Consider the following 13,038-nt stretch of genomic DNA (forward strand, 5'->3'; position numbering starts at 1 on the left):
TTGTAAATTGGTTCCAGGGAAAATAAACACACACTCCCACCTTTTAATAAACAGAGAAGAAATAATCAAGTGAAACTAGATGGAAAAAATGGGTCGGTGATCAGAGTTTTAAGCCATAGTGAGGAATTAACATTTTGATGGGAGATAAGCCACAGAACATTTTTGAAAATAGATTCCCATACTTAGCCGAAGAGCAGGAATGGAAATCTACTTTTATAGACTGTGTAGCCAAGATGTTCAGTGTTGAGTGGAGGCCGTCGTAGACAAGTTTCCTCCGGCAGCGCTACCCCTCTGTTTACACGCTCCCCAGGAAGTTTTGCTACTCTTCAGAATCTTTTTCCTTATTTAAAGGTTGGGGTTCTGGAAAGGTTATTGAAGGCAGTAAGTGAACAAATTATGCATCATGAAGTGCCACCGCTTGCAGTTCTCTGCAGCTGAGTGACTTCATTCATCCTAAAATATTAGCCAGTTTCCTCTTTGCATTTGGGACTTCAGTGTTCTGACAGTCTATCCAAAGAGACCCCGCAATGTATGCATCAGCGTTTCAGGCAGACTTGAATGTGTGAGTGCATACGCGCTTGCCAACATGTGTGCACAGACTCACATTCAAAGTCTAGGGCACGCTTTAGAATGAGTGGTATTCAGTGTGTGGGTGGAGGAGGACAGCCCGGTGCCTTTGAAGTTGGTTGATGGGCCCGGGATCTAGATGGCGCCCAGGAAGCTTTGCAGCTTCTGACGGTTCCGCATTGGTGTTCCATCTGCTCCCACCACCCTGGCCTCTGCTCATCGCGACCGGTCCTTGCCCTCCATTCGTCCTGTTTAATTTTCAGATATACTTCTTTTGACACCCATCTGTACTCAACTCTTCCCCCAGTTGTTTCTGGGCTTTATAGCTTTTTTCACTTCACAAATAACTGTAAATCAGAGTGGCCCTATCATTTCATCTGAAGCCTTCAGCTGAGACTTTTGTTGTTGCCTGCTGTTCAGTCACTAAGCTGTGTCTGACTCTTTGAGACCCACGGACTGCAGGACGCCAGGCTGCCCTGTCCTTCGGGTGTCCTGGAGTTTGTTCAGACTCATGTCCCTTGAGTTGGTGATGCCATTCAACCATCCCATCCTCTGTCGCTTTGGCCAAATTGTAATTTGAAGACCTACATGCTCACTTGAAAATATAATTTCAAGTGTGAGAGACCCTGCATGTCTTCTTATCTCCCTTTCAATCTATTCTCCTTGATACACACACATCTATAAAGTGTGTGATAGCTAAACTATTTCCATATAAATATCTTGTATGAACTATATTGCTACAAGAAATATCCATCATGCTGCTTCTTACAATTCGTGTAAATATAGACATGGACATTTCATAACTATATATATGCATATGTACTACACCAGTGGAACCCTCGTAGCCTCTATATTTAGCGAGGTGTCAGATCTAGATGCTTCTGTGAGCAGCAGTGGGGGGGCTTTCAGGTCGATTTGGGAAAGCAGCTTCATGGATCTGAAGCACAGCTGGGCGGGGGAGGGGGGATGAAAGCAAGATTTCCTATTTATCTGAATGTGACGACTCTTAAGGCTTAGCTGGGTGGTTCTTGTAATTGTGGCCTCTGTCTTCAAAGGCAACTGGGGCAGGATGCTCTGGCACCCCAGATCCGTGGGAGGCACACCCGCCTTTTGGCAGTGCGGGGGGGCCCCCGGCTGTCCAGATTCTGATTCTACTTGTCTTTATGGTTTCTGGAAAGGAAGCATGTTTTTGGACTATGTTATGATGCACTTCTGTTTCTTAGTGGAAGGAAACCACAGAGGATTAAACAGCGGATAGCTGTGGTATACATTTTAATTAAAACAAGACTACTTGCTAGGTTGAGAGATTGGGAGAGATAGGACGGGGTCCTCTTCCAGCAGACTTCCAGTGTCTCCACCCAAGTTAAGAACACTGAAGGAGGTGTCCTGATCTGGGCTTGGGTTGGAAAAGAATTTCCAGACATGAGACAGAACGAGAGGGAAATAAAGTTTATGAGAGAAGGAGATGCTGTTAGAACAGCGGGCCAGCTCAAGGGAGAACTGACGATAAACAGGGGTCCTTGGTCCACTTTGATACCCAGGGACAAGGAGTGGGATAGGGGTCTTGCGAGGCATTTGCTCATTGGATGAGGCATGTATACTAGGTTGGGGGTCGGGGGAAGAGTAGGGCAAATACCTCCTCCCTATGGGGTAGGAGGGGAGACACATTATACTGTTTCATTAATAGTTACAACATAGGGGAGGGAAGGACGATAAGGGTCTGCTTTTTCCATTCCTGCATTCCAAGACCCTCCTTGGTTTTATCTGCTCTTTTGTCCTTGGGTCACCAGAGGAGGCAGCAGTTTTTTAGGACAAGGGATGGCAAGGTCTCTTTCCCTCTGGGATTTCTGCATTTGGACAGTGGTGCCAGGAGGTGGCCTTGGACTCAGACCCAAGCGCTGGCAGCCTGCAGTGGGGGCCGCTGAGTGGCCCAGGCCTGGCCATTTTCTCAAGTGGTCACGGAAACCATGGCGGAGCGGGAGTCTGGCTGGAAGGTGAAGGTGAAGATGCCCACATCCACGTGGAGTGGAAGGACCGGGGAAGCGCCGGGACAGGTGCGAGCTGGTCTGGAGTGTGGGGTCCTAGTCCGCTCAGGACACGACGATCCATCCCAGCGCAAGGGCTGCCAACAAGGGGGAAAGGACTGCGCGTGGAAGATCGGGGGTTGGAGGAGGGGGACGAGACCAGCAGGGAGAGGCCTAGATCCTCAGGCAGGACGATGGCGCGGACTCCAGCAGGACAGGAGGGAGGAATCCACCCCGAAAGGCAGGGGACAAACCAGACGCCCGCCTGCTGTCTGAGCCGGAGCCCAGCGCCCAGGCGCAGTGGGTGTCTTTCCACAGAGGGGCGCTGGAGCACGTTTTACTGCAGAGGAGGAGCGAATGTGCACCCAGACCCGAGCGCCCCAGTAGGTGTCGCCCCCTAACACACCCGGGGCTCCCCACTTCCTCTCAGTCCAGGGGCTGGGGGCGGGCGCAGAGCAGGCTTCGGAAAAGTTGCAGGCATCACCAAATGCTTTCGCCTCCGTTGGCGTTTACGCGTTTATCGAAAACGAAAATGAAGTTCGCGATACACACAAATGAGTGGGGGTGTGCCGGGAGGAGCGCGGAACTGAGTTGCTCCGAAAACACCCCTCCCCGCCACCGCGCCCCAGCGCACCCCGGTCGGCCCTTGCCCGCCTTCCCTGACCTTTCCCTTCTCTTCTTCTTGAGACCTGTTTTTGGAGCAGAGCTTGGTTTGGGAAGGAAGGGGGCCCATCGGAGGCCGCGACCCCGAGCCCCCTCCCTTGCAGCCCCGCGGTTTGCTCTCCATCACCCCCCGTGCGCACCCCCGACCTCCAGGGGTCTCGGCTGTTGTCGTTTCACGTTAGGCAGGAAAAGCTGCGAGGAAAACAAGAGGGAGAGAGCCCCTCAGGGCGCCGGGGTTGCAGCCGCCAGCGATGCGAGCGCGTGGACGCGGAGCGCAGCCCCGCGCGAAACCTAGCACCTGCATCTAGGGTGCCACCCCCTGCCTCCGTGCCCCCGACGCCCCCTCCCCGTCGCGGGCCTCCTCTCGCTGCTCTCTCCCGGAAGACGGCGGGGTGCGCTCTCCCTGTGGCCAGGAGCCCCCCAGCGCGCCCCTGCACCCACGAGCTGCGTGGCCCCGCGGCCTCCCTGCTGCCAGCCCCGGGACCCCCGGGCGCCGCTCCCGGGGGTGAAGGGCCGCGTGGGGAGAAGGCGGGGAGGAGGAGCTGCGCGGGGACCCGGGGCGGGGGGAGCGAGGAGCTGCGCTCCGGATGCTCGCCGGGCTCTAGGTGGTGCCAAATTCCAGGGCCTAGGCATTTTCCCTCCCTTTATGGTTTTCTGTTGTTTTTCTTCCCTTCAGTGGCTTTGATTAGGCCGTACGCGGCCGTGCCGAGGAGTTGAACACAGGAAAGCAACGGGAACGAGAACACACCGCCAGACCCCGGCTCGGCCCAGCCGCCGGGGAGGGGGCGGAGGAGGCTGAGCCAGGCGGTCGCTCGGCGGCGACTCGAGAGTGGCGCGCGGGAGGAGCGGCGCGCTGCCGCCGTCCTTTCCTCCGCCGCCGCCTCCCCTTCTTCTTCCTCCCCTTTTCCCCCCGGAGGGCGTGGGGAGCGGGAGCCCCAGAGGGAGAAAGCCGATACAGAAGCGCCCCAAAGACAGCGAGCGAGAGCGCGCGGGGACCGATGGCTTCGCTGTACCAGAGGTTCACCGGCAAGATCAACACCTCGCGGTCCTTCCCGGCGCCCCCGGAGGCGAGCCGCCTCCTGGGCGGCCAGGGGCCGGAGGAGGACGGCGCGGGGCCCAAGCCCCTCGGAGCCCAGGCGCCCGCGGCGGCGCCCCGGGAGCGCGGCGGCGGCGGTGGCGCGGGTGGCCGGCCCCGGTTCCAGCACCAGGCGCGGAGCGACTGTGACGACGAGGACGTAAGAGCATCTTGGGGGTGGGGTGGGGGTGGGGGTGGGGGCAAACGCGGGGCTCCAGGCGAGCCCGGGGGAGACGCGCCCGCGCGGCGCCTGCGAGGGTCTCGGGGCGCCCTCCCCTCCCCCACTCCTCCCGGAAGCGCGCCCCCAAAACCGCTCCTTGCGCGGATCTCGGTCACCGCCGTCCTGGAGCGGGTCCCGGTCTGCAGCGGCGGCGGGCCAAGAGTTGGTGGCTTTGAGGGCAGCGTTGGCGGAGCTGCGCTGCTGGGGTGTGGAACTGGCTGAGGGTTCACGGCGGCCCTGGGGACGCCTGCTGTTACCCGCACGCTGCTATGGATCCTAAGGAGAGAATTCGATCTGTGTGTGCTTACGAGTTGGTTTCTCTGTTCTTTCTTTCCGTTTTCTTTTGTCTGCTTTAAGACTCTAGGAAGAGGCTGTCCCAGGCTCCTTTCCGCCCCCTCCCACCTGTCACCGGAGTCCTTGTCTCCCAGGCTGTCGCTTCTCCACTCTCCAACCCCTCCCCTAACCCCCCGCCCCCCCCACTGGTGGTGGGGCTGGTGGTGATCCTCTTTCCCGAACCATGAAAGAAAAGCGCTTGCCTCCGAGGCCCAGCCCTCTGACCCAGGCCCAGCACAGTTTTTGCTGGTGCGAGTCAGGCCCTGCCTGTCCCCACACTTAGCCGTGGACTAGCTACAACCTTGGACCGTGTTAGTGGGAAAACTTCTCCAGGAGCACGTTTTCTCCTCTTCTCCGGGCCGGTAGCTGGGGGTTTCAAAGGTTGGATTTGCATATCACCTTAGTAACCGATGACTCAGGCAGGACACCCACAGGCTGCCCGAGGTGGATGAGTTGGACCACCTCTGTTGATCTCTCTCAGCTATTCAGAGAGCCAGGGAGGGCCAAGTGATGCTTCAGATACGTTGTGTTCCCAGAAAAAAAAAAAAAAAGAAAAAAGAAAAAATCCCAGACAAGCTCTCAGACAGGCAGACAGGACTGGCTCAACTGGTCCAGCTCCGCTGGGTGTGTTGGGTCCAAGAGTTTACTGTGTGTAGCTTTGAGTGTCCCCCTCCCTGTGGGGGGTGCCTGGACGCAGGTCCTCTCACAAACCTGGTAGATGGCCTCCCCTGACAGACCCAGGGCAGTTCCTGTCTCTGCCCTGAGCAGGAGGCTGTGGTCATTCAACGTGTCCTGCCTTGGGTCACTGGTTGTTTTGTTTTGTGAATGGAGGATCTGGAGAGGTGGAATAAGTTTGTGGGAGATGTGGTTACACACACACACACACACACACACACACACACACACACACACCCTGTATTAGAGCTCGCATGAGATTTTCTTATTTTGGTTTATTTCCAGACCCCCCCTGGTTACACTAAGACCTATCAGAGAGATGGCCTTCACTCCAGCGGGTCAGGTCCTAAGGGAAATGTGTGAATTCTCAGATTCAAGGGACCAGAACCTTTAAGGAGGGGTTTCATTGGGGCAGTTGAAAAATTATGGAGGATTAAACTCCAGAGATCTTGGGGAAGACCACCGAGCTGCAATGCAGACAAAAATGATGCGCTTTTTGCCTTAAATCGTTTTACTTAAATATGTTGGGATTTGTTATGCTTGAAGTGAGAACCATGAGCAGTTTCCTCCAACGCGCTCTAGGTGTCGCTAGGGGAGTGGAGAGGGGAGAGTTTCTGACTTTTGCTGTAGACGGTTTCCGCCCATTTCCCCCTCATCTTAGCTTTGAGCATGTATTCCTCCTTTCATTTTGACATATGTCTAGAACTGTTCCTCAGATAAGCGAAAGGGTTGAACTGAGGAGCAAATTATTAATTTAACATTTTCAAATGGTTTCTGCTGAGATGACTCTGAAGAGTATATCTACTTTAAATTCATTAACTCCTGATATTAATGTTTTTTATTTCATGGAAAATGAAAAACAAAGGGTGTGGGTATATCTGTGTGTGTAAAAGTAGGTATAAATATAGTGTATGCAGTATCCTTATGAAATATATATATATATATCGTATTTAAAATGTATTATTAAAAAATGACACATGAGTAAAGGTAGCATCAATTTCTTGAAAACTTTTACGTGCTTTTCTCAGAAAAAGTATTCAGGATTGGAAAAACTATATCTAAAAATATACTACGTAGGAGTACACACTAAACAGATTCGTTCCCCTCCAGTCACAGGGAATGCCATTTGCTGTGAGTTAGTACTAGTTAAAGAAAGCAGGTATAAAAACTACTTTTCTGATATTAGCCCTTGTTAAGATTACAGAATCTTGAGTAATCACCCTGCTACCTACATTTAACCCTTTAGATGTACAACTGATTAAGAATACATTGCTTATTACTCTGTGTGTCTTGGCATCCCCAGGGCATGCTGGTTGCTGTCCAAGGTTCTGAAGCATCCTCTCTATTACCCCCTAGCTCTTCTGTGGCTTGTCTCTTCCGTGGCTTGTCTCTTCCGTGGAACAGAAACAGCTTTCCCACCTCGGTCACTCACATGATGGTAAACAGCGTTACCTTTAAAATCCAGTGAGCTCTGTGTCTCATTGTCCTGCCATCTAGAAATGAGGAAATGAAATGTAGCTCTTGATCTGTGTCTGTGTGTATGCACACGTGTCTGAATAGGATTGAGAACGAACAGTTCTTTACAAAATAAAGTTGACGGTAGTTACCAGGTCTGGAAGAGAGAAGTCAAATGCTGCAGTTGCATGGTTAGTGACTAGGAGTGCATTTCCTGTGTGCACCAACTACGTGTAGGGACCTCTCCGCTGTGTAAAAGTCTGTCTGGGGTGGGCCAGTTTTAAGGTGTGAAGTTTAACTTTGAAGAAGAAAGAAACCCTGAGTGCTTTTCTACCAGAGTTTCCTCATCAATCTTATATTTATTTAAAGTCAAAGACTTGGGAGACCCCCTCTGCAGAATCAATGGCTATTTTGATTTAAAATTCATTTCATAGGCTAAAAATTAGTTGACTCTTAAAGGGACTGCTGCTGGAAGTGACTTTTAATGGAGTTTAGTAACTTCTGATAGGAATTAACTTCAATTAATTTAAAAATACTGAACCTTGTTGTGCCCTGGCTTGAGCGTTTCCTTTTGATTTCTTAAAGGACTTTGAAGGCCATGGGTAGCTGTCAGGGCAGTAGGCTTGTTGGGGCCAGATCAGCATGTTCCTGTATCCTTCATTTTTGATGACACATGATTTCCTAACAGTACAAGTATGATGACAGGATTTTAAAACAGCAATTTGGCCAGAACAGAGACTGAGCAAAAATCGTTGCTTACTCAGTCTCTCTTATGATGTCACTGCTGTCTAGCTTCTGATGTCATGCTTCTGATGCAGTTCATCCTCCTGTTTGTCTGAAACCTCCAGCCCTCTTCCTCTCCACCTTGACTTTTCACTGATATGCTCTCAACATCCTGTTCACTTCTCCTTGGCGTTTATCAACTTTAACTTTTCAAGCAACTTGATCCCACAGAAATAAGTGTATACCTTCTGACTTTCTTCTGCAATTTCAAATGTATTTGAAACCTCATATTATCTTCCTAACATATTGAGGAAAAGGTTAAACGTTTCAGCCACCAGCTTGATCTCATTATTTTCATGTCGAATTCGATAATGCTTAGTGTAACTCGTCTATAGAAGAGTTATGGGATGTCACAGTGTTGCTTGGAGCTTTCAAATTCTCTATCAGGTGATCTAAAGTGGATTCACTAATTCATTACAAGAATTCCTTTTTTCTTACTTAGGTTGGTGGCACACTCACATTCTTACTGTCCTCACTGCAGCAAACTGCACAGAAAATGTCTTCAGTGTCCTCTTAACTACTGGATGCAGTGGCCTTTAGTTCTCGTTGTCACCTCTTTGCTCCTGATCACCGCCACCCTGCACTTCAGGCTTCTGTGTCATGTGTCTTTCATGATGCCACATGAATTCATGTCCTATCTCTCTCTGACCGTTGTATTCTTCAGTAAGTCCTTTTTTCCGCTCCTCTTCCTCATGTAGGGGGTTGGGAGAACCTATGCACCAAGGTTTTGGTCTCCACTATTCTATTCTTTCCCTGCCATGCTTTCTTCTTAAGATAAACTAAATACTGGGAAAATTAAAATGAAGATAAAGAGAGCTGAGTATATTTCACAGCTTCTGTAATAGCAGATGGCCGAGGTAGCTTAATTCCTCTGGTATACACCTCCTAGCATCTCTTCTGAAGAGTATTTGCTTTTCTGTTTTGCAGAATTGGAGGACTGTAGGATTGGAAGGACCTTGGAGTTCCCCACGTTGATCTCTTCTCCCACCTTTTGTTCCACAGATCAGTTTCAGTAGTGATGACAAGACATCCACGTAAACTATATCCCTGACTTTGTCACTTCCCTCTCTTTTTCGTGTGGCTATTTAGTAGCTTAGTCATGTCCAACTCTTTTGTGACCCCATGGATTGTAGCACACCAGCCTCCTCCAGTCCATCCATGAGATTTTATGGGCAAGATTACTGGAGTGGGTCACCATTTCCTTCTCCAGGGGATCTTCCCGACCCAGGGATGGAACTCACGTCTCCGTGTCTCCTGCACTGGCAGGCAGACTCTTTACCGCTGAGCCACTGCTTCCCTCTCTTTACCTCTCATTATTCTAAATGACTCTGCCTAACCTCTTTAGTTCCCCTTCTGGTGCTACTATTTCTTCCACCCCCGAGTATGGCATACAATATACATAAGCTTGTAAGGTTACATTTCTCTCAGGGTCTTGATTTCTTTCTTACAATATGCAATACTTCACTAGATAAGCTTTGAGGTGCCCTTCTGGGTTAATGCTGTATAACACTGTTGGTGATGGCCAAGGAGACCTGGCGTGCTGCGATTCACGGGGTCGCAAAGAGTTGGACACAACTGAGCGACTGGACTGAACTGAACACTGTATCATAGTACCCTACAACAGCTGTCCTCCTGCAAAGTCTCTTTTCTGCATTTCAGAAGAATGTCAAACACACAATCAGTCAGTTCAGTTTGGTCTCAGTCGTGTCTGACTCTTTGTGACCCCATGAACTGCAGCACGCCAGGCCTCCTTGTCTATCACCAACTCCCAGAGCTTACTCAAACTCATGTCCATTGAGTCAGTGATGCCATTCAGCCATCTCATCCTCTGTCGTCCCCTTCTCCTACCACCTTCAATCTTTCCCAGCCTCAGAGTCTTTTCTGATGAGTCAGTTCTTCACATCAGGTGGTCAAAGTATTGGAGTTTCAGCTTCAACATCAGTCCTTCCTATGAATATTCAGGACTGATTTCCTTTAGGATGGCCTGATTGGATCTCCTTGCAGTCCAAGGGACTCTCAAGAGTCTTCTCCAACACCACAGTTCAAAAGCATCAATTCTTCAGTGCTCAGCTTTCTTTATAGTCCAGCTCTCACATCCATACGTGACTCCTAGAAAAACCATAGCTTTGACTAGACGGACATTTGTTGGCAAAGTAATGTCTCTGCTTTTTAATATGCTGCCTAATTTGGTCACAACTTTTCTTCCAAGGAGCAAGCATCTTTTAATTTCATGTGTTTACTATCTAAAGCAGTCTCTCTGTGAATGTTTTGGTAAAGTAGCTATCACAAAATTATACAAAATTTTGCCTATTGTCTCAATGCAGAGCAGAGTCATCATTGGGAAATTGTCTGTTACAAGGAAGTACGAATGGTGATATAAACAAAGATTCAGTGCTAGCTGACTGATGGATGAAGCCAAATATAGCATCAAAACTCTTGCCTCTGCACTGCACGTTGTGTTTTTTAAAGCACCACTGGGTATATCTCATTCCACCTTCCTTGTTACCTTGGCCTTCGTTAGGGGAGAACCCTAACAAAGAGCGAATCTGTTGGCTTGAAAAATTAGTCAGGGTAAGCCTGATGTTTTATTCATTTGGATGAGTCAATTGTCCACTGTGAATTATCACAAATAAATTTCAACGTGTTAACAAGCCTTTGCTCTGTGGAGTCGGCCAAAAAAGTATGTCTTTGCTTAAGGCCGGATCTGTTTGTGAAAAATGAGCATTCTGTCTTCTTGGTGGAATTGAGTTCTGTGTAGCAGTAAGATCTTTTGAAGTGGGCACGGCAGCCTACTTCATATGGCGTGCTTCCTTTTATTCCTGCTAGTGAACACTTTTAAGTAATTTACTGGTCTATGTTACCTGTAGATATGAGGAGGTCTGGAGTATTAGATAACATAGTATCAACTTATATTTTTGACAATGGAATCAGCTGGTTTTCCCACATGAGATTAATATTCTAGTATCACTCTGTAGACAGGAATTGCTCTAGATGTTGACTTTGGACATTTTTTCTTCATAAAAATAGAGCTTTTTATTTCATACTCCAAGCTTTTCCTCCTTTGGAATCAGAATGATTAATGAGTTTAATTTTTGGAAGCAACTGGCAGGAGTTGCTGAGTAAGATGTACAAGCTGATTGTATATAACCCTGTTCCTTTTAATTACTCTGATGGTAACAATGCCTTCATCAAGCACATATGGAATGCTTCTTCGCAATATACAGTAGTGATCCCTTTCATGGAGTGTTGCCTATAAAATACTACGTGCAGGAATCCTTTCAAAATTAAATTCTCCCTAATAAATATAGTGTTAAGGGCAGTCAGTACTCATGTGCCATGCTATGCTTTGCTTCATTTTAAACACATCCATTTGATTTTATTTACAAGTACAGAAAGAAAAGCACTCAGCCTTTCTGGTTAACGACCTTTGGAATACTTATCTTTAGAAGGATCTGCATCTTGAAATTATCTGAAATAAAATACTTAAAAATTGGATAACATCTCATCTTACAAACGAGAAGACTGTAGATAGTTCTGTGAATAATATTCTGTAAATCACTTGTGTTCTCTGGACCTCAGAGAAACTCAGTCTTTCCTTCTCTCCTGTGTCCTTCTCAGTATCCTCTATGGTACTGTAATTGAGTGGAAAAATTAACTTAATTATATCACTGGATTTCAAACATATGAATGTTATGAAATCTTAACAGTCTAAATTATTTTGATTCTAAATGGATATGCTAATTGCCAAAGGAAATAACAGTTTCCCCACAGTAGTATGAGACTTTTGCCCTGGATGGGTCTCCCCAGTGGTTTTACTCTGTTTTCCTCCACACAATGCATTCTGTGTTTCCTAACAGCATCCAGATCCACTGGAAGCACAGGAGATGCTCAGTTTTGTCCCATAATCTGGGAGCATATATGGGTATCTTTACAGGGAGTCAGAAGCCAGGACGGCCCATGAGGTCCAGATGGTAGACTTCCAGGCGGTGAGCATCTTGCTTCCCAGAGTCGGAACATCTCGGTCGACAGCAGTGGGCACTATGGCCCGGCACCTGGCAGGGACTGGAGTCTTGCCTGCATGCAGGAAAGAGGCGGACTCCTGTTGCCACGGGAATGGTTCTCAGGTGCTGGAACAGTCGTTCCCTTTAAAATAAACAAACCTGACTTTAACTCACTCCTGTGGCATGTAGATAAACAGCTTGAAGGCCTTTAGAATGCAGTAAAATCCTACTAGTACCATGCCCAATGGACATTAAAAACAAACCAAACCAAAACATGCCTCCACCTAGTTTTTAATTAAAAAGGAACTTCAAGATTTTCCAGGGCATCACAGTCATTGTCAAAATAAAATCTTAACTGTCTCTAATGTTCAGATTTTATTTGTTATCAGCTTTTACCTTAGATGATTTGGGGTCACTTTTAATATGCCTCTGTTTAAAAATAAATGTGGAGCAGGTTTTCCTGGCATGTTCCCCAGTTTGGAATTGAGAAGACCAATGAGTCCTTCTGTCTCTTATTGTTTACCGTTTGGGAAGATTTAGTTTAAAGACAGAACTACTGGAATTAATACAGCTGTTTTGTACAGCAACGGTCTCCTTGTTATATCATCTGTAATATATTTATATGACTGTTTATATTCCTTCTATTTTATATATTGTGCACCTAGTATGTTTTAAGATGGCATCAGCCAGAAGTGGACCAGGACTGGAAGAAGGGAGCATTGAAGAACAGGAACAGGAATAAAGAGGTTTTATGCAATACAAGTGAAGAGGGGGTGGATAAAGCAGAAACTAGAGGTGGAGAAATGCATGAGAAGATCACAGGCCTCCAGGCTCCCTAACCATTTCCCCCCAAATATTTAATTTCCTAAACCATATTCCTATGCTTCATGCAGTATGCCATCCAGCAATTTAAAAATCAAAAGTAAAAATAAGAAATCTCTTTGAAAGTCCTGAGAGATGACATTATCTCATCAGTTTGTGAAAGCTCTTAAGAGTTGCAAGCTGGTTGCAACCCCACGAGGTAGTGAAACCCCACCAGCCTTGAGTGAATGGCTCCAAGCCCTGAACATGCGGGGATGGCTCTGGGCTTTTTGTGGCTTCTGCGCATCCCTCCTCAGCATCTCCACCACCCTGCGGATGGACTGCTGCCTTCCGGCATCTGAGGCCAATGGAGACAAGTGGGCGCACGCTCTGCCCTGAGGTTAGACTTTCATCCCTGCCTACCTTGCCACATCATCTTGG

The 13,038-nt window shown here is 48.2% G+C and overlaps 1 protein-coding gene across 1 annotated transcript in view; it reads left to right on the plus strand.

Moving 5' to 3' along the window:
• Nucleotides 1–4,252: 4,252 nt before the first annotated feature.
• DPP6 (dipeptidyl peptidase like 6) overlaps nucleotides 4,253–13,038 on the plus strand; it is a 795,167-nt gene continuing 786,381 nt past the window's right edge. Inside the window, exon 1 of the mRNA XM_052638993.1 lies at nucleotides 4,253–4,489. Coding sequence (XP_052494953.1) covers nucleotides 4,253–4,489 — 237 coding nt within the window. The remainder of the gene's footprint in view (nucleotides 4,490–13,038) is intronic.

This window comes from Budorcas taxicolor, chromosome 4 (genome assembly GCF_023091745.1).
Source record: "Budorcas taxicolor isolate Tak-1 chromosome 4, Takin1.1, whole genome shotgun sequence".
Lineage (NCBI taxonomy): Eukaryota > Metazoa > Chordata > Mammalia > Artiodactyla > Bovidae > Budorcas > Budorcas taxicolor.